Genomic DNA, 20,239 nt, shown 5'->3' with positions numbered 1-20,239 from the left:
CGGCTGGGTCTGGGACCTTAATCCCCAGTGGGGTCCCAGTCAGCTCTCCTGGGCTCCAGCCTGGGGTATGCAGGTAATACTGGCAGGATTGAGCCCTTTCCCTGGACTCCCCTGAGGCTGGGCTGTGGGTGGGCCAGTTTTGCCAGGGGTCTCCAGGCAGTTTGAGATTCCCCGGGGCTGTGTGGTGGTGCCCCCTTACTCGACTTCAGGGCGGGGCCCCCATCGGCAGGGGCCGTAGCGGTACTTGTACACCATTCGGGGGATGAACTCAGACGTGAAGGCGATGACCATTCCATTGGCAATGACTGCCAGCACGCCGATGGTCTCCAACACCTTCAGCCAGGTCCCTGGGCCACAGCAGTGGGGTGAAGGGGGCTGCTTCCTCAAGCCCTGAGGCTGGTACTGCCCACCCCACCCACACCCGTCCATCCGCCCAGGCTGGGAGCCTGGATGGTCAGGGGGCCTTGTCACGCCTCTGCCCACTGCAGCCCATCGCAGCCGTGGGGCCAGGTCGCTGATGAGGAAGACCTCGGCGAAGGCTGAGAGAGCATGGTCTCCACGCTCCTACACTCCCTTCTTCTGACATGGACAGGGAGGGGCTCAGGTCTCCCCGCTCCCCCGTCTTCTGCCTGAACCTCTCAGCAGCCCCGAGCCTGCTCTATCTCCTGGGCCCCCACACCAGGGTGGAACCCCTTATCCTGGGCCCAAGACTGGGGCCTCCTTCACACTTGTCTCTCCCCTGCCCACGTCCAGCACCCCATCCCCTCTCTTCATCTCTGACAGCTGTCCAACTCAAGGAGGGTTAGCCTTAGGGTCTGGGTGACCGAGGCCACCTGCTCTCAGTCCTTGCCCCCAGCTGCTCGACCCCTCCCTCCTTCAGCTCCCAGCTGTTAGAGTCTAACTCTCCTGCCTGGGCCCCCGAGGATTAGGGGTGGTGCAGGCAAGGTACAGCCAGCCCTGCCTGTCCTGGGGCCTGAGCCCACCCCAGGCCCATCCCCCATCCTGGCAGACCCCAGGAGAGGGCTGGGGGGCTGTCTGTGGGGTGAGGGGGCTTGTCTTGCCGCCGTTGCATAGAGCAATGATTTCAAGGGGACTGGTGTGGTCCCAGTGTCCCTTGCCACCCCGGCCCCTAGCTGGAGCGTCCTGCCCCGTGCAGCTGCCCTGTTGGGCCCTGACCGATGTCTTTGGCCTTGCGGGGCACCAGGCGCTTCTGCAGCCTGACCATCTTGATGGCATCCAGGCGGATCTCCACGAGGTTGCTTAAGAGCGAGAGCAGTGGGGCCAGTGGGAAGGCGGCCACAAAGATGGTGGTGAAGCCATACTGGATCACTGGGGGTAGATGGGGGGTCACCTGGGCTGTGGGGGGCACCAGCCATCTGAGCTCCTCCCCCCCCATGCCTGCGGCCCCCCAGGTTCCTTCCTCCCACCAGGCACCCACCAGCCCCCCAGTACCCACCCTTCCACCCGCCAGCCCTCCGGCACTGGCCTCTCCTCCCGCAAGTTCTCCCCTTCGTAGGCACCCCCCCCCCGTCAGCCCCACACCCCCAACTCCACCACATACTCATCTCCATGAACTCGTCGAACAGGCTGAAGATGTTGACCGAGTTCAGGCGGTAGTTGCGCTGCCAGTCCTTCAGCTCGGGGTCCTGGGACATGCGGCCCTGCCTCAAGCGACACTTGTGGGCCAGCCACCTGGGGTGACAAGAACCAGGGGGGAGAGAAGGAGGGGTGCTGGGGCTGAGGGGCCCTCAGAACCGCTGGTTCTGGGAAATGGGGAGAGGGGTGGCGCTCTAGGCCTGCGGGTTCAGGTGCTCCCTAGGGGAGGGTGGGGGCTGGGCGGCCCCTGGGTGGGGGGGGGCGTCCTCACGGGCACAGGTACTCCACGCAGTTGCTGAGCGTCTGTTTCAGACCCATGATGATGGCCATCTGCACGAAGAGGTCCATCATGCAGCCACTGAGATGGCACTGTGGGGTCAGTAGTGGGAGGTCAGGCAGGAGGGTGTGGGGGGAGGCCCGGGAGGAAGGGTAGGTCAGGGACATGGCAGTGAGGCATCCAGGACAGACTGACCTCCTCCAGCTTCCACAACCCCGCCAGGCGCACGGACTTCCCAGGGTGACCGTTGATCCTAGAAGGACAGTGAGGCTGAGAGTGGGGCGGAGGTGGCAGCTGGCCTCTGACTGGGTGGGCGTGGGGCAGAGGACAGAGGGTGCTGTAGGCAGGAAGGAGAGACGCCCGCCCCGCAGGTGAGCAGAGGCTGGTGCTGGAGGCACGGCTGACACCCAGACGCACCCTCTCTGCATTCACTCACACGTGCAGATGCACGTCCCAGACAGGCCTGTGACAGTGACCTCAGTTTCTCCCCCATGGAAGCTGTGCACTTGGGGTTACTTTGTGTGGAAATCACCTGCTCTCCGTAACATGGTAAAAAACATAAGCTATGTTAAACCAAAGTTCCGCTCATACCCAACGGTGAAACCCTGGAAGCACTCCTGTTCCAGTTCACGACAACCGTTACTTAACTCGCTGCTGGAACTGTATAAATTTGCAACGGGAAAAATTACTATTTTAGGAAACATGATTATATACCTGGAAAAACAAAATAAATCAACTGAGAGGTTGGGTGGATAAAACAGCGGACAAATGCTCAGAGTGGAGACAAAATTGCTGTCAAGCTCTGCTTGCTTTCCTGGATGCAAGAAAATCCTGGGCACCGTGGCAGGAGGACATAACCGTCACAGATGCAGGCAAAAATTATAAAATAACTAGAGTGAGATTCACAGGAACTCAGTGGGACCCAGGTGAAGGAAACCGTAAAACGACTAAAGAACATGAAAGGGGCCGGCCCCATGGCCGAGTGATTAAGTTCGCGTGCTCCACTTCAGCAGCCCAGGGTTTTGTTGGTTCGGATCCCGGGCGTGGACATGGCACTGCTCATCAGGCCATGCTGAGGTGGCATCCCACATAGCCCAGCCAGAGGCACTCACAAGTAGAATAGACAACTAGGTACTGGGGGGCTTTGGGGAGAAGAAGAAGAAGAAAAAAAGATTGGCAACAGATGTTAGCTCAGGTGCCCATCTTAAATTTAAAAAATTTTAAAAAGAACATAAAAAAAGACACGAATAGATTATATTTTCTGATGGAAGGATGGGCCCCCGAAAACGTCCACATCCTAATTGCTGGAGCCCGAGAGTATGTTATCTTACACGGCAGAGGGTGTCACGGTGGCCAATGAGCTGGCCTTACAATGCAGGGATTATCAGGTTTATCCGGGCTTATCCGGGTTTATCTGGGCTTATCCAGGCTTGCACGGTGATCACAAGGTCGTTAAGTCAGGAAGAGGGAGAGCCAGAGAGACGGTGGGTGAGAAGGACGCAGCCTGAGCTGCTGGCTCTGAGGGTGGAGGAGGAAGGGGCCAGGAGCGGAGGAAGGCAGGCAACTGCAGAGGCTGAAAAGGCGAGCAGGTGCTCCCCCAAGGCCCCGGGCAGACAGCCCCGCCCACACCTTGATCTTGGCCCAGGGAGACCCCTCTTGGACTTCTGGCCTCCAGAACAGTACGGTAATAAATCTGTGTTGTTTAAAGCCAGAGTTGTGGGCATTCATTACGGCAGCCACAGGAAACTAATAGGGAATCCATGTTGATTCTCCCTGAAAGAATGTATACCTTTACTGCAATCTGAAGCTAAATCCCACAGAATTTCGATGTAGTTGGACAAAAGGATTCTAAAGTCGACCTGGAATAATAAACGTGTAAATAACCGTAATCAAGCAACAGTGGAAAAGAAGAGTCGTGAATGCTGGCCCTGCCTAAAAGCGAAGCTGTGAAACAACACTTATCACAGGAAGGTGCCGGGGTGACACAGCCAGAGAGGCTGGACGCGAGCAAGCAGGGCCTGCGGTGTCTGACGAGGGGCGAGGGGGGTGATGCAGTGGCCACATACAGCTTGGGGATGGCTGGCTTTCATTCGGAAAAAATAAAACAGGGTCCCTCACAGCAGGACAAGTTCCTTACGAATCAAAGGTTTGAAGGCTTAAAATGCCGAAACCATAAACATCTAAAGGAAATCACAGCTGAACAGGTTTCTAATCCTGAGGAGGGGGAGGCCTTTTCAAGCGGGGCATGAGAAGCAGACACCATAAAAGAACATGTGACAAGCCTCGGGACATAAAAAAGGAACTCTGCCTCCAGAGTAACGAGCTGGAGCTGTGCCTCTTTTCTCAGAGACCTCGCCCACAGAGGCAGCAAACACAAGCAAGGCTGGAGGACCTGAGCTCTGGAACCACACCCTCTGGCCTCTGTCTGCTCCTCCACCTACAGACTGTGTGACCCTTAGGTAGTTTCTTAACCTCTCTGGGCCTCAGTCATCTCATCTGTAAGACAAGGATCAGAGAGTCCCTATCCCATGGGCTGCTGTGCGGATCAGAGCTGATGAACCTGTGGCACCTAAGATAGAACATGTCGGGTGCACGCTGTGATCCCATACTGTCCCCGCCCCAGCTGAGCTCCCAGCACACCAACAAGCGTCCTTCCGCCTCCAGGCAGGAGACCAGGAATTCCCCTCCAGGGACCAATGGAGCAAGAGGTCTGATGGGAGACACGTGGCCCAGAGCAAAGCCACTGGCACACACCTTTCTCAGTTACGGACAGGTGGCCCAGAATCGAGGACGTTTAAGAAAGTCTCTGACATCAAAATCAGAGACCAATCAAAGGAAGAGCATCCAAGAAGCTTGGAAAGAACAGACGCGACGCCAGAGGGGAAGAAAAAGACAGAGGCCCCGTCCTCAGACAAGGACAGCCATACAGGCAGCACGAGGGGCAGGCTGTGGGGAGCCTGCAGACGTCGAAAGGAGCACCTGAGACTAAGGATGCAAACAGGCGTAGGATGTTCAGCCAGAGGGCTGGGACACAGGTGAGAAAACTCACAGAAGCTGGAACAAAAATGGAAGAAAACAAAGAAAATTAGGTGGTGAATTCAGAAGGCCCAGTTTCCTTACAGGAAGGATCCTGGAGGAGGGGCAGGGCACGAAAGCAGGCGTCGTCAGACATGAGAGGGACCGGAGGATGGAGGCTCCGGCATGACACTCTCTCAGCTGCCCGACTGGAGTCCGCACGCCAGGCCTGCTGTGGGCGCTGAGCACTCAGTGATGGACAAGCACCCATGCCCCCTGGGACGCGTCCTGGACAGGAGGGTGACGGAGGGAAGCAGGGCAGGTGCTGGAAGAGTGGAGTATGGAAGGCGGGCGATGGGGGATGAGCTGTGGACGCGGTAAGGTTGGGGCGCCTGCGAGGCATTGTGTGGGGGTGCCGAGGGGCAGCTGGGTCTGAGTCTGGACTCCAGGGAGAGGCCTGGGTGGGGGCGTGCGGCCTCGCTGGTGTGTCCAGGTGGTGTCTGTGATGGTGCCTGCAGTCACAGACAGAGCCTGGGCGTGGGGACAGCTGGAGTCAGAGAGGGGGGAGAGCCAGCAGGGGAGGGGGCGGCCGGTGCTGAGGAGGGAGAGCAGGAAGGACGTGAGGGGAGAGGCTTCCTTGAGGAAGGGGACGCACATTTGTGTGACGGTGGAGATCATCCAGGGAGAGCAAGCTGGTGAGGCAGAGCAGAGAAGCCAGCGCCGAAGTGTGTGGGATGGAGAAGACCCACCGAGACGCAGGGCTGCGACCTCAGAGGCCGGGATGGGTTGGGTGTGCAGAGTCAGGACTGCAATCAGGTGGGGCCTGCAGAATGCATGCTGCATGCCGGAGACAAAAACCCTTCTGAAGTCAGGAAAACACTGTCTGCCTGAAATTCTGTCTCCAGCAAGCGCTCGGTCCGGCCCCCCGTGAAGGGGAAGCTATGCACATCGGATTCTCCATCCGCCTTTCTCGGGAGAACCCGGCTCCTACGTGGCGGACACTGAGGGCTTCCCAGGACGGAGGGCCAAACACGGCCCTCCAGGGCCAGAGAGGGATGCCCCACAGCTCTGGACGTACTGGGAGGGGTTGGGGTTTTTTAAAGTTCTGGTAGAGAGTTTGGGATTCATTGGCAATGTGTATGCACTTTACAAACCCTAAGCAAACCCAGAACAAATGGAACAATTATTTTCAGAAAAGACAAAAAAGTATACTGACGGAATCTGAAGGATTCGTTTCACTTTGACTGGGGAGGTGAGGGGAGTGTGAGCGAGTATGCGTGCGTGTCGTGTGGGACGCTCACTGCAGCTTTATGGATAAAGCTCGAAACCAGAAGTCACTGAAACATGCACCACCTGAGGGGTCTGTGCACCCCAGCACATCCCAGGAAGAGCGCTCGCGGTGGGTTTTAAAAGGAGGCCTGGCCCCGACGCGGATGCGGCTGATGCCCGCACTGTGTGTCCAGCGCGGAAAGCAGATGGAGGTGTTCAGAAGACAGAACAGTTTATGTCACTGGGCGTATGTGTGTGACTTAAACGTGTAGTAAAGCCAGGCAGACCCACTGACCGGCTACAGGGTCACCTCCGGGGACGGGGACTGGAGAGTCCGGGCTCCCTTCACGCATTTCTATGCTGGGTCTCCACTTGTTCTGAGCGTGAATTCTTTTAGAATTAGAAGGAGCAGGTATTTCCACCTTTAAGGGGGGAGAGGCAAGTTGGAGGGGTGCGGGGTGGTGGCCCACCTGCCCAGGATGAAGGCAATGTAGATGAGAGAGGAGAAGTGCACGAAGAATTGCAGGGTGAAGAACTTGATGGTAAACTTCCTCTCTCGCTCCGAGAAGGTCCTGGGCTTCTCTGGAAGAAGACGTGGGGCTGTCCCGCACCCACCCCTCGCCCCGACGGCAGCCCCACACCCCACCAGTCCTTATCCTGCCAACTCAGGGGCATCTGCGCCCCTCACCTGTCTCCCAGGTGTGCGCCCCTGCCCTCTCATGGGAGTGGCGACAGAGACAGCAGGAAGGCCCCTCCCCGGCCTCCAGGACCCCAGCCCTGAATCCTCCCATCCGCTTCCTGTGGTTCCCGTAGAAGCCAGAGGGGGCTGGGCCCTCATCTCACCAAAGTTGCAGAGCTTCAGTGCCACCCACTTGTTGACCTGCGGGAGGGGAGACCGGCAGGCTCACTGGGGCCTCAGCAGGGTCCTCCCCACCCTCCCCTGCCCACGCTCCCACCTTGGTCATGATGAGGATGGTCACGTAGTGCACCAGGGCTCCAGTCACCACCACGGCCGTGGTCACCTGCTCCCCAAGGATGGGCAAGTTGCTGAAGAGGGCGGTGACCAGCACGCGGTAGACCACCAGGACGTGGGCCATTCCGATCAGGAAGCAGATCTGCAGGAGGGGCGGCCAGGATGGTAGGCCTCAGGAGTGCCGTCCCCAGCCCGGGCCCCAGCCGTGCTGCGGGTCCCCCAGGACTACCATGAGCAGAGACAGGACGAGGATGGCGGTGCTTCGCAGGTAGGAGTGCTGGTACGGCTGGAGCGTGTAGTCGGGGCAGTTAATCAGCTGGAGCGCCATTTCCTCCTGCAGAGGGCGCCGGACACAGCGCAGACATGGGACCCCCGCCTCAGACACAGATGCACACGCCTCTGACATGGGCACACTCCCCGCCACGGCAGACCCAGGACTGTGGCCACACGGCCCTGGACACCTGCCCCGACTCACCTGGTCCTCGTCCCACCCATACAGGTCCCAGTGCAGGACCACACGGGCGCGCTGCCGCTTCCAGATCTCCAGGAACACCGTGGCTGCAGCCGGGAGCACAGAGAGGCATCACAGGGTGTCCCTGGGATGGGAGTGGGGGTGGCGGCCCAGGGGCCTGGGGGCAGGAGTGGCCCTGGAGCTCAGGCCAGCTCCCCTGAGGTGACTTACCCCACACAGCCATGAAGATGGCAAACAGCACCGTGCCGTCGTTGTCGAAGAGGTGGGTGAGCTGGGGAGAGAGGCACATGTGTGGCCTGGGGGCCGCCTCCCCTGACCCATCATCCCCCCCCGGGGGGACGGGTGAGCCCAGCTCTGCAGGGACCCAACCTCGGCTTCCCCTTCTCTGGGAGGACAGGCCAGGCCTCTCCTGCAGGGTGAGCCAGGCCCCAAGTGGCAAACCTTGGCAAAGGTGCAGGTGTCTGAGAGCCGGTGGTACTTGCGGCTGTGGTCGCCACGAGGGCACATGAAGATGTCGTGGGCCTCGCAGATCTCCTTGCTGGGGGTGCAGGCATGGCTGGTGTGGGCTCTTCTCTGACACAGGCCCCTCCTGCCCCTGCCCCCAGCCCCAACCCCGCTGCACCCCATCTCTGGCCCCGGGACCCCCTCCCAGCCCCCAGCCCAGCCTCCCACCTGATCTGGCTGGTGTCGAACAGGGCGAAGCCACTCAGGAAGATGAGGACGCCCACCACTGCGGCAGGCACCAGCATGTAGGTGTACCAGCCAAGCCAGGCGAAGTACAGCGCCACTTTCTCACCGAAGTAGTCCCTATGGCCACAGCTGCCCCGTCAGAGCCACCCCCCAGGGGTGACGTCACACGCCAGCGCCTGGGTGGGCGTGACACATGTGGGGGCAAGGAGTGTTGTAGTGATGGCATCAGTGTGCCAGTGTGGGCACAGGTGCGTCCGTGGGGGGTACAGGTGTGTCCTGGGGGTCACAGGTGTGTCTATAGGAGGCACGGGTGCATCTGTGGGGGGTGCAGGTGTGTCTGTGGGAGGCGCAGGTGCATTTGTGGTGTGCACAGGTGCGTCTGTAGGGGGCACAGGTGCAATTGTGGGGGGCACAGGTGTGTCTGTGGTGTGCACAGGTGCATTTGTGGGAGGCACAGGTACGTCTGTGGTGTGCACAAGTGCATCTGTATGGAGCACAGGTGTGTCTGGTGTGCACAGGTGCATCTGTATGGGGCACAGGTGCATCTGTAGGGGGCACTGGTGCATCTGTGGTGTGCACAGGTTCATCTGTGGGGGTACAGGTGCATCTATGGGGGCACTGGTGCATCTGTAGGGGGCACAGGTGTGTCTGTGGGGGTATAGGTGCATCTGTGGTGTGCACAGGTGCATCTGTGGGGGTACAGGTGCGTTTTTGGTGTGCACAGGTACGTCTATATGGGGCACAGGTGCATCTGTAGGGGGCACTGGTGCATCTGTGATGCGCACAGGTGCATCTGTGGTGTGCACAGGTGCATCTGTGGGGGTACAGGTACGTTTGTGGGGGCACTGGTGCATCTGTAGGGGGCACAGGTGCGTCTGTGGGAGCACAGGTGGGTCTGTGGTGTGCACAGGTGTGTCTGTGGGGGTACAGGTACGTCTGTGGTGTGCATAGGTGCATCTGTAGGGGTACAGGTGCGTCTGTGGGGGTACAGGTGCATCTGTGGGGGCACAGATGTGTCTATGGGGGCACAGGTGACTTGCTTGGGGCAGCATTACCTGATTTCATCAATCGGCTGCTTGTGGAACATGTTTCTCCACTGGGCCCATTTCTTTATCAGGTCCTCCTCCCTCTGGGCATAGGTGGCAGACAGTGAGAGCTTCCTGCCTCCACGTCCCGCCCTCAGGCCCTCTCCCAGCCGGCTCACCCCTCACCTTGTGTAGTGGGAACCTGGTCTCAAAGACCCCGTCCTTCACCAAATCCTCAAAGGTGGCTGGGGGTCACGGGGAGTCTCGGGTCAGAGAGGAGTGAGGGGTGAGGAGGACCTGCTATCTCCTCCCTACGTCCTGGTGGCCACCGTGCAGGCCCCCTGCCCATCCCGTCCTTACCGCCGGCTGCCATTTTGCTTTTCAGGATGAAGTTGACGATTCGGATTCTGGAACACAGGAGCTGGTTCAGGATGGCCCATGTGGCCTCGGTGGACCCCGCCCTCTGTCTGGCCTGGCTCAGGCCCCTCTCCATCCTGGCAGAGCCCCCAGCCCACCTGCCCTGACCGCCTGACCAGAGCCCAGAATCCAGGACTCAGTGGAGCCCACCATGAGCTTACCCCCCACCTCCTTAAATCCTCCCAGGGTCCAGCCGCCCCGTGGCTCCAGGGTGAGGCTCCCTCAGGGATGGTCCCTCTCCTCCCAGGACCCCAACACTCAGCCCAGACCCCCCACCTCCAATCACACCTCCCACCTGGAGCCCCCATTTGTCCAGGGCACACCCTACACCTTTATGTGCATGAATCCTCTTTATACCCCGTGAGCCATCTTGCCTGTGGGGAGACTGAGGCTCAGAGAGGCTGAGTAACTTGCCCAAGGCCACACAGCCAGGAAGTAGCACAGCGGCACCTGACTAGAGAGCTATGCTCCTCTAAAACATCTTCCTGTGAGACGCTGTCCCTCGGGTGTCCCAGGGCACTCTCCACAGCCTGTTCCTCCCAGGCCCCATCAAGGTGCCTCTCCTTATCCGTCCTCCCCTTGCCTCCCCACGACCAGCCAGTTCTCCTGTGTTCACAGGAGGCCCCCTGTTGTCTTGAATCCAAATTTTGGAGCGTTCTTTGCCATCTCTACCTGCCGGGTCCCAGCTGGGCTGGCGGGGCCTGGGCCCGCTGGGCAGGTGGTGGGGAAGGGAGTAGGGAGGGCTGGCTGGGAGGACTGGAGGGTCAAGGGGAGAAGTGGTGCTTGGAGACAGAGGAGGCGGTGGGTGTATGGAGGTCGGGACAGAAGTCCAGGGAAGGGCATTCGGTCAGGAGGGGCGAGGTGGGAACCCACATCTGGGGTCTGTGCGGGACGACCTCAGAGCCAGGAGGGACGGCTGAGAGGATCCCCTCAGCCTCTCCAAATGCTGCTGGCCCTTTAAGGCTGGTTTCTCCTCTGGGTCCTGGGGACCCAGTCATGTGTAACCTTCAGGACACCTCAAGAGGTGAGAAGGGCCTTCATCCCTTATCACAGAGACAAAACTGCCCCAAGGCCCCACCCTGAGACCACGCCTGGGAGCCTCGCTGCCTGGACAGGGCATGTGGGCGGCAGGGCTCCTCCTGGCCAGGCTCTGGGCCAGCTCTCACCTGGTGGTGGCTGGGATGGGGGTCAGTGTGGCCGGCTCCATTCCGGGGGCAGGATTCTCAGGCTCCAGGAGGAGCGTGCGGTACAGGTTGAAGATCCTGCTGTCGGCTCGGATCCCGAAGAATATCTTCTCCTTGTCCTGCAACTTCTGGGGGCAGGACACCGCACGGGACCCGCTACACCACCTCAGAACCCTTGCCCCTTCGTCCACTGCCACCTCAGGCAGAAGGTCACAGGCCACCTCCCCAGACTCCCCCACAGGACCCACCCAGATCCGATGACCCTCGCATGGCACCGGGCCTCAGCCAGCCCACCTTGTGATGGAAGCCCTTTCTGCTGAGCTCCTCCAAGAACCGCTGCTGCTGGTGGGCCTGCCTGGGGTTTCTCTGGGTGCACTGATCGGCCACAAGCACATAATCCCACTGCTCAGAGGCCTCAGTCTGGAGGAGGAAGGTGTGGGACCAGGCACGGGGTGGGCCAGGCACAGGGCAGGGGGAGGGGGTGAGACCCCTCCCAAGGGTCCGAGCGAGACTCACCTCACAAGTATTGATCTCTACCAGTGGGAAGCTGTCCCCTTCGGTCCCCCCCAGGAACTGGAGGCTCTCTTCCCCCTGAGGTGGGGGCAGACAGAGGGACGGGCTCATTGCTAAGCTCCTGGGCCAGGCCTCCAGCACCAGGGGCGAGAACAGAAGGGGGAGGTGGGAAACAAGAGGACCGTCCAGCTGCGGCCGGGCTCCAGGGGTGCGACACAGACAAGCAGTGAAGGTGTCTTTGGGAATCTACACCAAGAGCCCCTGAAACGCATGAGACAGGATGGATGGACAGACAGAGAAGCAAAGGGTCTCACAGGAGAGGGTGCTCAGGTGGTGGCCCATCAGGAAAACGCAGGGCCAGTGACCAGGAGGTGGCGCCTCCTAGGCCCCTGGTCACAGGTGTTTTTGGGTCAGACAGCAGCAAATCATTGGAATCCCTGTGTATTGCCGTGGTGCACGTCGGTGCATGAATTTGTGAAACAAAATCAAACATCCCAGACCCTACGGCCCGGCCTGGCCCAGCCGCCCCTGGAGGCGTGGACGGGGTGCTCACAGCAGCATATTTCACATCAAAACTGTGGAGGGAACCCAGATTCCCATCGGCGGGCGGGCGGGTGGACGAGACTCTGTGACGCGGTGGAAGATCACACCACAGGCGCACGAGTGGGCAGCTGCGGGGTGTCAGGGACCAACGACACGGTACTGAATTGGGTAATGGTGAGTCTGATGGGAGCCCCACAGAAGTAACTGCTGTGGGCACACCCAGGACGGACGGACAGATGGATGCCAAGGTCAGTGGGCAGAACCTGAAGGAGGAAGCGAATATGTGCACAGCCTCCCAGTCTCTCCCTGAGTATCTGTTTATCCTTGTGGCAGCATCAACAAATGTCACACATTCGCTCATTATCCCTCAGGGAGTGTGGGCTGGACTTAGTGACTAATGGAGAAAGCGCGGGAGGGAAAGGCAGTCACTTTGCAGAGGAGGACCCGGCAGATGCCCCTCGACCCTGGTGATGAAGGTCAAGTCACGGTGACATCATTGGGATGTCAGGGACCCCCTGACAGGATGTGAGGTCATAGTATGTGGTCCCCTCCCTGAACCTCTGGTCCTGTCTCAGCATGAGGAGACCTCAGAGGGACTTTCCCCAGAGCCCGAGCAGACTTGAGAGTCAGGAGGACAAGGACAAAGAGGGACACAGGGACTGTCATGGACGCGGTGGGGTGCCAAGAAGACATGACGATACGTGCCATGTGGGATCCTGCAAGGACCAGCCACAGGAAAGGACACACACGGAAAGCTGGTCAAGGGGGCGGCATTGGGTGCCTCAGGTGGTGGAGCGCTGACGTTGGGGAGGTGGGGCGAAGGGCAGAGGGGACCTTGTACCATCTCCATAGCCCTTCAGGAATTCTTACAGCTGTGCTAAAAGTGCACACACAGGAACAGGGAGCTGGGTGTGCTGGGGTCAGCGTCTGGGTGGGCGTGGGCTCAGGCCTGGCTCATGCTCAGTGAGCAAATGGACAGCAGGCACTGAGGCCAGGACAAAGTGACCAGGCCCCTTCGCTGGGGGAGCCGCATGGCTGAGGGGTGGGGGATGCGGGAGGTGGGGACAAGGGCACATGGTCAGAGCAGGTCAGGCAGGGGGCGCCCCAGGCCAAGGAGCCAGGAGATGACGCTGGCTTTGGAGCCGAGAGCCAGGGGATGCCAACGCCACTGCCCTCGGGCCAGGTCATCTACCTCTTCCACCTCAGACAGTGATGGTATCTGCCCTGAGGGCCTTCACCCCATGCACAGGGCATCCTGTGGCCCCAGCGTGGCGTGAGCACGCTGTGTGTGCGCCAGTGAGAGGGACCCTAGCCGCGTCCCAGCTGGCAGCTCCCAGAGGCACATGGATCCCGGAGGGACAGGGACCCTGCTGCGTCCCAGGGGACTGGGTGTGGGGGCCACTGTGGGGGCTGTGTCTGTCTGAGTACCCCACCTTGCCCTGACCAGCTGGCAGGTTTGGGCACCGCTCACCCCTCCATGGCCCCCACTGGCCCTGGGCTCCTGCCAGCCTACACCCCCACAGCCCCAGCAAGGCCCTGCTCCTCCCCGGCTGAGCCCTCAGCCTGGTGCAAGGTGGTTCCCACTGCACCGCACCCTACTCCACCACCCGTCTTCTCTGCTGCCCCTGCTGGTCTTCCCACCTGCTATCCCTTCCCTTTCCCAACCACATTCCTGCCCAGCTCTAGACCCGCCTCCTCCAGGAAGCCCCACTGGACTGCTCCACCCAGTCTGTCTCGAGGGCTGCCAGGTGAAATGTAGGCCGTCCAGTCACACTTGAATTTCCAATAAACAACAAACACTTTTCGTATAAGTATGTCTCAATTATTGCATGGGACATACTTATACTGAAAAGGTCATTGTTTATGTGGAACTCAATTTAAGTAGGTGTCTGTTTTTTACTTTGTTTCGCTAAAACTGCAACCTTGCTCCACCCGCCCGCCCCCACCCCATGCCCACCCAGCACTGCTGGCTCCGGGACAGCCTGGGCCCCCTCTTTCTCAATCACAGAAGCCAGGAAATACATCAAATCCAACCACGGACTGCAGGTTCTAAGGCACCGGATGTCACAGTCATGTGGAGACAGGCCAGTGTAGATGCCATCTGGTGCCCCAAACCCACTTGCGGCTCCTGCCTGGGCCTTGAGATTCTCGCCCCGTGGGAATCACCTGGGGTGGGCTCACCCTGGCCTTTTGCCCGGCGCAGGTCTCCCACTAAGCCGTCTCCGCCCCGCCAGCATCACCTTCTCTGCTCCCGGGCGCTCTGCCCTCCCACGACACCGACACCCACAGATCCCTCAGCTCAGGTGTGGCCGGCAAGACCTGAAACTTCTCCCCCGTCTCCAGCCAGAGGAGAAACTGGCCGTTCACAGACAGGTTTGCAGGGAGGGGCAGGGGTCCCGGGCTGAGGCGCCTCTGTCTCAGGGAAGAGAGTAAGTATTGGCTGGAGGGGACCGGGGACGTTTGTGTCACCAGCATTCAGCTCTGTGACTTGCCCACCATAGGGCTCAGTAAGTGTCGTGCTGAAGAAATTTGTCAGTGAAATGGATCCTTATGTTTTCAGGAGCTCCAGTGCTGGCTTCAGACCCTGGAGGGCCCTCCCTATGCCCCCTGTGCCCGGGACCGAGCTCCTCTGGCAGAGGCTGGAAGGAGAGACCCCTAATATTAGCAGGGCGGAGACTGAAGACCATGCAGGACAATCAGGGGTGGGAGAGGGGACCCCAGGGCGGGAAGGGGCAGCTCAGGGAAGCCAGACTGGGTAGGACTTTGGGATGCTGGCAGGAGGAAGGAGCCTGGGAAGAAGGGGTGGCCATGAGGGACCATCAAAGGTTGAGGTGGGAGGTCAGCCCTTAGTGGCCCCAGAAATGAGGCTGCTGGACCTGGTGCAGCTCCCAATTCACAGACAACCCCTTGCCCCACCAGAGACAGCTTTGGGACGGTTACCCAGAGCCTCTTGGAAAAGGCTGACTCAATCTCCCCTGGGGACTCGTATGCTATCTGGATCAGTGGAGAGTGATGCCGCCTAAGGTGTCCGCCAGGCACTGGCCCCCACCATTGATTCGGACCACTGGACAGGGAGAACCCCCAAGAGCAAAGCTACACGCACACCTGAGGGCTGCCTCATCACCGCCTGGTCCCTCCTCGGCGATGGGCCAGCAGCCACAGGAGCAGCCAGGTTGGTCCACAGCCAGACAGAGAGCAGGCTCTGAGAATCTGCTTCCTGTCCACTCGGGTCAGCATCCCCATCCAAGCCCACCTCCAGCCAAGCAGACTGCTACATGCGCCCGAAGCGGGCTGTCCAGGACCCCCATGCCCCGGCCACCAGCCCCACCTCCAGGAAGACATGTGCCCATGAGGCTCCCAGATCCCTGAGCCAGGGCAGGGGCTCCCCTGTACACTCCACCTCAGGGGTCCCAGCCCTGCCATGGGCGGACCCCCGGCACGTCCCTGCACACAGATCAGGGATTCAGGCTCTGGGGTCACTGTTATCTCCCTTCAGTCCATCTAGCCCCACCCCCTACAGCCCACACACGCAGTGGGCCAGGGTCCCAGGCCTGGCACAGGCCAGAGTCCGGTGGGCTCACCACTGGCTCCGGATGGGGAAACTTCTGGAGATGCTGCAGCTCCTGGGAGACCCTCCCTCCTCACGGGGACAGGAAGATTCAGAGCTGGGGACTCCTGCCCCTGCCTGGCCCTTCCCAGGCTGGCCTCCAGGTCACCAGTGGGATGGAAGAGACAGCTGTGTAGATGTGACCACTACCCAGGTCCTGACCAGGCCTGGCCCAGCGGGCAACATGCAGCACACATGTGAGGTCACCCAGCTGCACACAGAACACGCATGGGCCTCCCCTCGCCCTCCGTGGCCCACCTTGTGTGAGGGGCATGTCACACCCCTGCCCTCCTGGCTTGGCCCCATGGGCACGCTGCAGGTTCATGGTCCAGCAGGGGGACCTGCCTGCCCCCACCAATGTCCACACACAGAGAAGCCCATCCGTGCTCGCCCAGCCCGGACGCCCTGTGACCACCCTCCCTGAGCAAATGCCCCCCGGCCCTGCCTCCTCAGCTTCGCAAGCCGGTCGTCTGCGCCCCCCTTCAGCTATCCATCTGTCCGTCATCTGTCAGTTCATCCTTTCGTGTGTCCCTCCACCCCAGACACTCCCTGACGAGGCAGCCCGCCCCGCGTTCAGCCCTCTTGGGCAGTGCACGGTGTGAGCAGACACGGGCCTGGAGGGGCAGGTGCCTACTTTGCAGGGGAGGTAGCCTGGAGCTTAGCCTTGTAGGGCAAGAGGTTGGCAGGAGGTGAAAAAGTGGGGGCAGCCTTCCTGGGAGAGGGAAATGTGTGGACAGACCATGACGGGCAGCAAGGAACTTGGTACTCAGCACCACCCAGAGACTTGGTCCTCAGCACCTGAAAGGACTTGGTAGTTACTACACCCAGGGACTCTGTCCTCGGCACTTCAGCTTTGCAGAAGCACAAAGAACAAGAAGGGAGCTGCCGGAAGGTGAGGCTAGGGGTTGGCAGAAGCCGGGTTATGGAGGGCGATCCATGGAGCTGCTCAGGCAGCTGTGGAGCTTGGGCTTCAGCTGGGGGCAATGAGGGGCTGCGGAAGGGATCTGAGCCGGAAGGGGTATGCTCAGATCCAGCCGGGGGCTGGGGCCACCAGGTCCTCCCCACTGTCTGCATCTGCACCTGCCCAAAGGGCTGATCTCTCGCCTCAGCCAAACCAAGTGCGACTTCTCCCCTACCCCGGTCCCCCCAAGTTTCTCCTCCACCCTGGGAGGGCTGGCATGGGAGGAAGGGGCTGGCAGGGGTGCCTGGGTCAGCCTGAGTGGCCAGGGTGCCAGAGCTGGCTCTGGAAAGGCTCAGGACACCCTGGGCAGAGGCAGAGTGGGAGGCTGGCTTCTCCCCCCACATTGCGTGGATCTCCTCCCCAGGCTGCCCAGGCGCTGGCCCCCACCTCCTCGACCTCTTCCCTGCAAGAGGGGAGGAAGGATGTCTTCCCAGGATGTTCTCTTGTCCACCTCCAAGGGGGGCCCCACAGCCTCCTGCTCTGTCCCTCAGAATCAGAATCCAGCAGCCCCCACCTCCACCTGAGGCAGGACCCCCAGGGAGTAGAGGGCCCAGCTGGTCCCCTGGGCCTCCCCAACCCCAGGTCAGCCCACCTTAGAGGCCACAGTCCCTTGCCTCTCAGATGCCAGCTGCAGGGCAAAGCTGCAAGGTCTGGGGGTCCTTGCCCTGGCTGGGGGTGGGGAGGCGGCAGGGGGACGATGACAAAGAGGAACATGCCCTCCCCATCTAGGCCCCATACACTCACCAAGAGCCCGGCCTGGGGGTCCCCAGAATCCCTGGCTGGCCTGGCGGAAAGCTGCCCTCCTGTTTCCTGCCCCAAACCCCAGGAGCCCAGGGCTCCGCCGGGCTCTGGCCGCCACACCACAGCCCGGCCTGGGGCTGCAGGGAACTCAGCAGGCACTCTCCAGGTGAGGCTGGTGGGGCTGGCGGGCTGGCCCAGGCCGGGTGGGCGTGGCTGGGAACACCTGCGGCAGCTGGCGCAGGTGTGGACCCCGCGCAGCCGGGACTCACCTGCATGCTGATGGCCACACTATGTCCCGGGCCAGCAGGGCGGGCGGTCGGGGTGCGGGTACCGAGTGTGGCTGCGAGGCGCCTGGCGCGTCTACCTGACTTCCGCGTGGGACTCGCCCTTCTCTCCCCCCGCCTCTCTCTCCTCCCTGCTCTCTCCTCCCTACTCCTCCGTTGGTCCCGAGCCGGCAGGCATGGGGAGGAGCAAGCGGGCCTCAGACACCTTCCTGGAGGCCCGGTGGGGGACCCCTCCCCCTACCTGAGCCTTCAAGTTCACCTGCAGAGGGCTTCCAGGGTAAGGCGGAGCTAGATAGGCATCCCCCTCCTGGGGGGAAGCAGGGTGGGGGGCACATGAGCACCCAACAGTATCACCTGGCCCCCTGCTCCCCATCACTCTTCCTGACACCAGGACTCACCTTCCCCAGGTCCCCTCCAGAGTGTCCAAACCTCTACCCCCCATGTCCAGTGTTGATTCCCTTAGAGGAGAAACTGGGGCATGGAGGATTGAGGAAGAGACAGATCCCAAAAAGAAACTGTCTTCTCTCACCCTGAGCCCTGGCTTTGTGGACCCCAGCTCAGGAAGGGGAGCCCTTGGGGTCCTGAGGACACATGGCTGGCCCCAGGCTGCATGGACAACTGAGGCCTGAGGGCAGCAACTGAAGACTGTCCCGTGGGAGACAGCAGACTGTCCCCAACAGGGAGGTGGGGTGCCCGCACTCTGAAAGCTGCTCTGAAGCTGAGGACACAGGGCAGGAGTTCAGCCAAGCCAGATACCCGGAAACACTGAGCAGCACAGGGGGCAACTGTGGGGAGCAGGAAGCACCCACACCGTTGCGGAGGGCAACCCCAATGTCACGAGGGGACAGGGAGCACCCCGATGTCATGGGGAGCACCCACAATGTATGTCATGGGGAGGCAGGAGGTACCCCCAATGTCACAGGGGGGAAAGGAGCACCCACACTGTCACGAGGTGCACCCACGATGTCATGGGGGGCAGGAAGCACCCCCAATGTCACAGGGGGCAGGGAGCATCCCCAAGGTCACGGGGCGCTCCCACAATGTCATGGGGGCAGGGAGCACCCCCAATGTCACAGGGGAGCAGGGAGCACCCCTAGTGTCAGGGTACAGCATTATGCAGCCCATGCAACCCTGAGGTTTGGAACTTGGGTGGACATGTTTGCTCCCGGTTCCCCCAGGGAAAACATGGCCCCACCCATGTTTCTGCTTGGGGGACCCCATGGCAGGCTGTGATAGCAGCAGAGACCATGAGTGAAGTAGGAGGTGGCAAAGACAAGGGAGGGATCTGGCAGCACAGAACCTGTGCAACTCTGATGGAGCAGATTTGGACAAATGCATTAAGATCGGTGTGAGGGAAAATCCCAGATGATAGTACATTTCTCTCTCCCAGAAATGAAGTCTGGAAGTGGTCAGTCTGGGACTAGCACTAACTTGTTGCTCTGCCACCTTAAGCCCATGGTTCCACCACATGGTTCAAAATGGCTGCTCAAGCTCTGGGCATCACATCCACATTAGAGCCAGCAGGAAGAAGAAAGAGTGAAGGAGGGGCCCACCACGCTTCACGTGGTCAGTCACATGGCCTACTGCAAGGAAGCCTGGGAAGTGTGATTGTCTTTCCTAAGGAAGAAGGTGAAGGACACTGGGCGAACCCGACGTCTCTGCACAGGCCAGAGGGCTTCAAATGCTGGCTAAGAGTTCAGGAAACAGTCAGCAAGGGTTTCTGAGCACCAGTAATCGGAACTCAAGGTCCACATTGCCAGCCAGCTCCTGGACTCTGCCACTCCCAGTGTCCTGCTCAAGACCTTCTCCGTGGATGTTTACATTACCATAAACCAATCCTCCAGCGCATTATGGATGTCACCCCTGAGTCAGACATCATTTCAAGTGTCTACACAGCTGCTCTCTTTATTTGGCGTTCCCAATTTTATTGCTTCAGAAACACTGCTTCTTCTCATTCCTACCTTTCCGAGGGTGTGAGAGAACCTGAGTGACATTGAGATCCTTGCTGCTCGAGAGAGCCGGCCCCTGTGGGCCCTTGGGGCAAAGGCAGCATCCCCAGCCTGGGGGAGGAGCACTGGCCAGGCCCCCAGGGGACGCTTAAGGGATGGAAGGTCAGGGCAGATCTCATCTCATCTGGGCTGGAGAGAAAACAGGTGCAGCCCACTCAGAAAGCAAATCTACAACAGAATCGAAAGACTTACAATTGTTTATACTTTGGTCTATTAATTTAACTTTTTGTAAACTATCCAAAACAAAATCCGGGATGAAAACATGTATAAATATGTCCTTCGAGTCAAAAATTGTAAACGACCTAGATGTTCAAAGACAGGGAAGTCTCTGAGCAAACGTGGTCAATTCGTGTTCTGATGAAGCAGCCATTGAAAACGATGCTTTCAAAGAGTCTCTGAGAACATAGGAAGATGCTGATACTGTCAAGTGAAAAAACATCGACTGCAAACGTATATTCATTTTTCATCTCAACTCAGTCAAAATGCCTTAAAAGACTGGAAGAGCAGATTTAACATTTGGTATTTGTATTTGCTGGATGATATGAACTACGGACGGTGGAATTATACTTTTCTTGCTTTAGTTTGCTTTCTTTGAATTTTCTACAACACCACACACCACTTTTATAAACTTTATTATTAAATTTACTTTATTGTCATAATAAA

At 59.8% G+C, this 20,239-nt stretch overlaps 1 protein-coding gene and 1 long non-coding RNA gene across 4 annotated transcripts in view; one reads left to right on the top strand and one right to left on the bottom strand.

Annotated features, from left to right (window-relative positions):
• Nucleotides 1–17,655, bottom strand: part of ANO9 (anoctamin 9) — a 19,067-nt gene extending 1,412 nt beyond the window's left edge. The window contains exons 1-20 of one of the 2 annotated variants that reach the window (XM_005598407.4): nucleotides 17,553–17,655; nucleotides 11,435–11,509; nucleotides 11,213–11,338; nucleotides 10,901–11,046; nucleotides 9,678–9,724; nucleotides 9,504–9,562; nucleotides 9,348–9,421; nucleotides 8,275–8,409; nucleotides 8,044–8,140; nucleotides 7,813–7,873; nucleotides 7,606–7,688; nucleotides 7,360–7,464; nucleotides 7,114–7,272; nucleotides 7,001–7,037; nucleotides 6,628–6,739; nucleotides 2,069–2,126; nucleotides 1,868–1,965; nucleotides 1,562–1,692; nucleotides 1,177–1,329; nucleotides 200–347 (exon numbers count right to left, since the gene is read on the bottom strand). In XM_005598407.4, coding sequence (XP_005598464.1) covers nucleotides 200–347; nucleotides 1,177–1,329; nucleotides 1,562–1,692; nucleotides 1,868–1,965; nucleotides 2,069–2,126; nucleotides 6,628–6,739; nucleotides 7,001–7,037; nucleotides 7,114–7,272; nucleotides 7,360–7,464; nucleotides 7,606–7,688; nucleotides 7,813–7,873; nucleotides 8,044–8,140; nucleotides 8,275–8,409; nucleotides 9,348–9,421; nucleotides 9,504–9,562; nucleotides 9,678–9,724; nucleotides 10,901–11,046; nucleotides 11,213–11,338; nucleotides 11,435–11,509; nucleotides 17,553–17,558 — 1,910 coding nt within the window. In that variant the 5' untranslated portion in view covers nucleotides 17,559–17,655. Of the gene's footprint in view, nucleotides 1–199; nucleotides 348–1,176; nucleotides 1,330–1,561; nucleotides 1,693–1,867; nucleotides 1,966–2,068; nucleotides 2,127–6,627; nucleotides 6,740–7,000; nucleotides 7,038–7,113; nucleotides 7,273–7,359; nucleotides 7,465–7,605; nucleotides 7,689–7,812; nucleotides 7,874–8,043; nucleotides 8,141–8,274; nucleotides 8,410–9,347; nucleotides 9,422–9,503; nucleotides 9,563–9,677; nucleotides 9,725–10,900; nucleotides 11,047–11,212; nucleotides 11,339–11,434; nucleotides 11,510–17,286 lie in introns of both variants that reach the window. The other variant, XM_070229051.1, reaches the window with a different exon arrangement.
• Nucleotides 13,817–20,239, top strand: LOC111776018 (uncharacterized). Of its 2 annotated transcripts, XR_011423775.1 has the most exons (6): nucleotides 13,817–14,347; nucleotides 14,535–14,676; nucleotides 14,894–16,473; nucleotides 17,272–17,449; nucleotides 17,742–17,844; nucleotides 18,958–20,239. It is a non-coding gene; the product is annotated as an uncharacterized lncRNA (long non-coding RNA). The 2 variants fall into 2 exon arrangements; XR_011423776.1 differs by lacking the exons at nucleotides 13,817–14,347; nucleotides 17,272–17,449; nucleotides 17,742–17,844 and having other exon boundaries at nucleotides 14,402–14,676.

The sequence above is a fragment of the Equus caballus genome, chromosome 12, assembly GCF_041296265.1.
Source record: "Equus caballus isolate H_3958 breed thoroughbred chromosome 12, TB-T2T, whole genome shotgun sequence".
In the NCBI taxonomy this organism is placed as follows: Eukaryota; Metazoa; Chordata; class Mammalia; order Perissodactyla; family Equidae; genus Equus; species Equus caballus.
The sequence above is the reverse complement of the archived record's forward strand: the minus strand, read 5'-3'. Positions and strand labels throughout refer to the sequence as shown.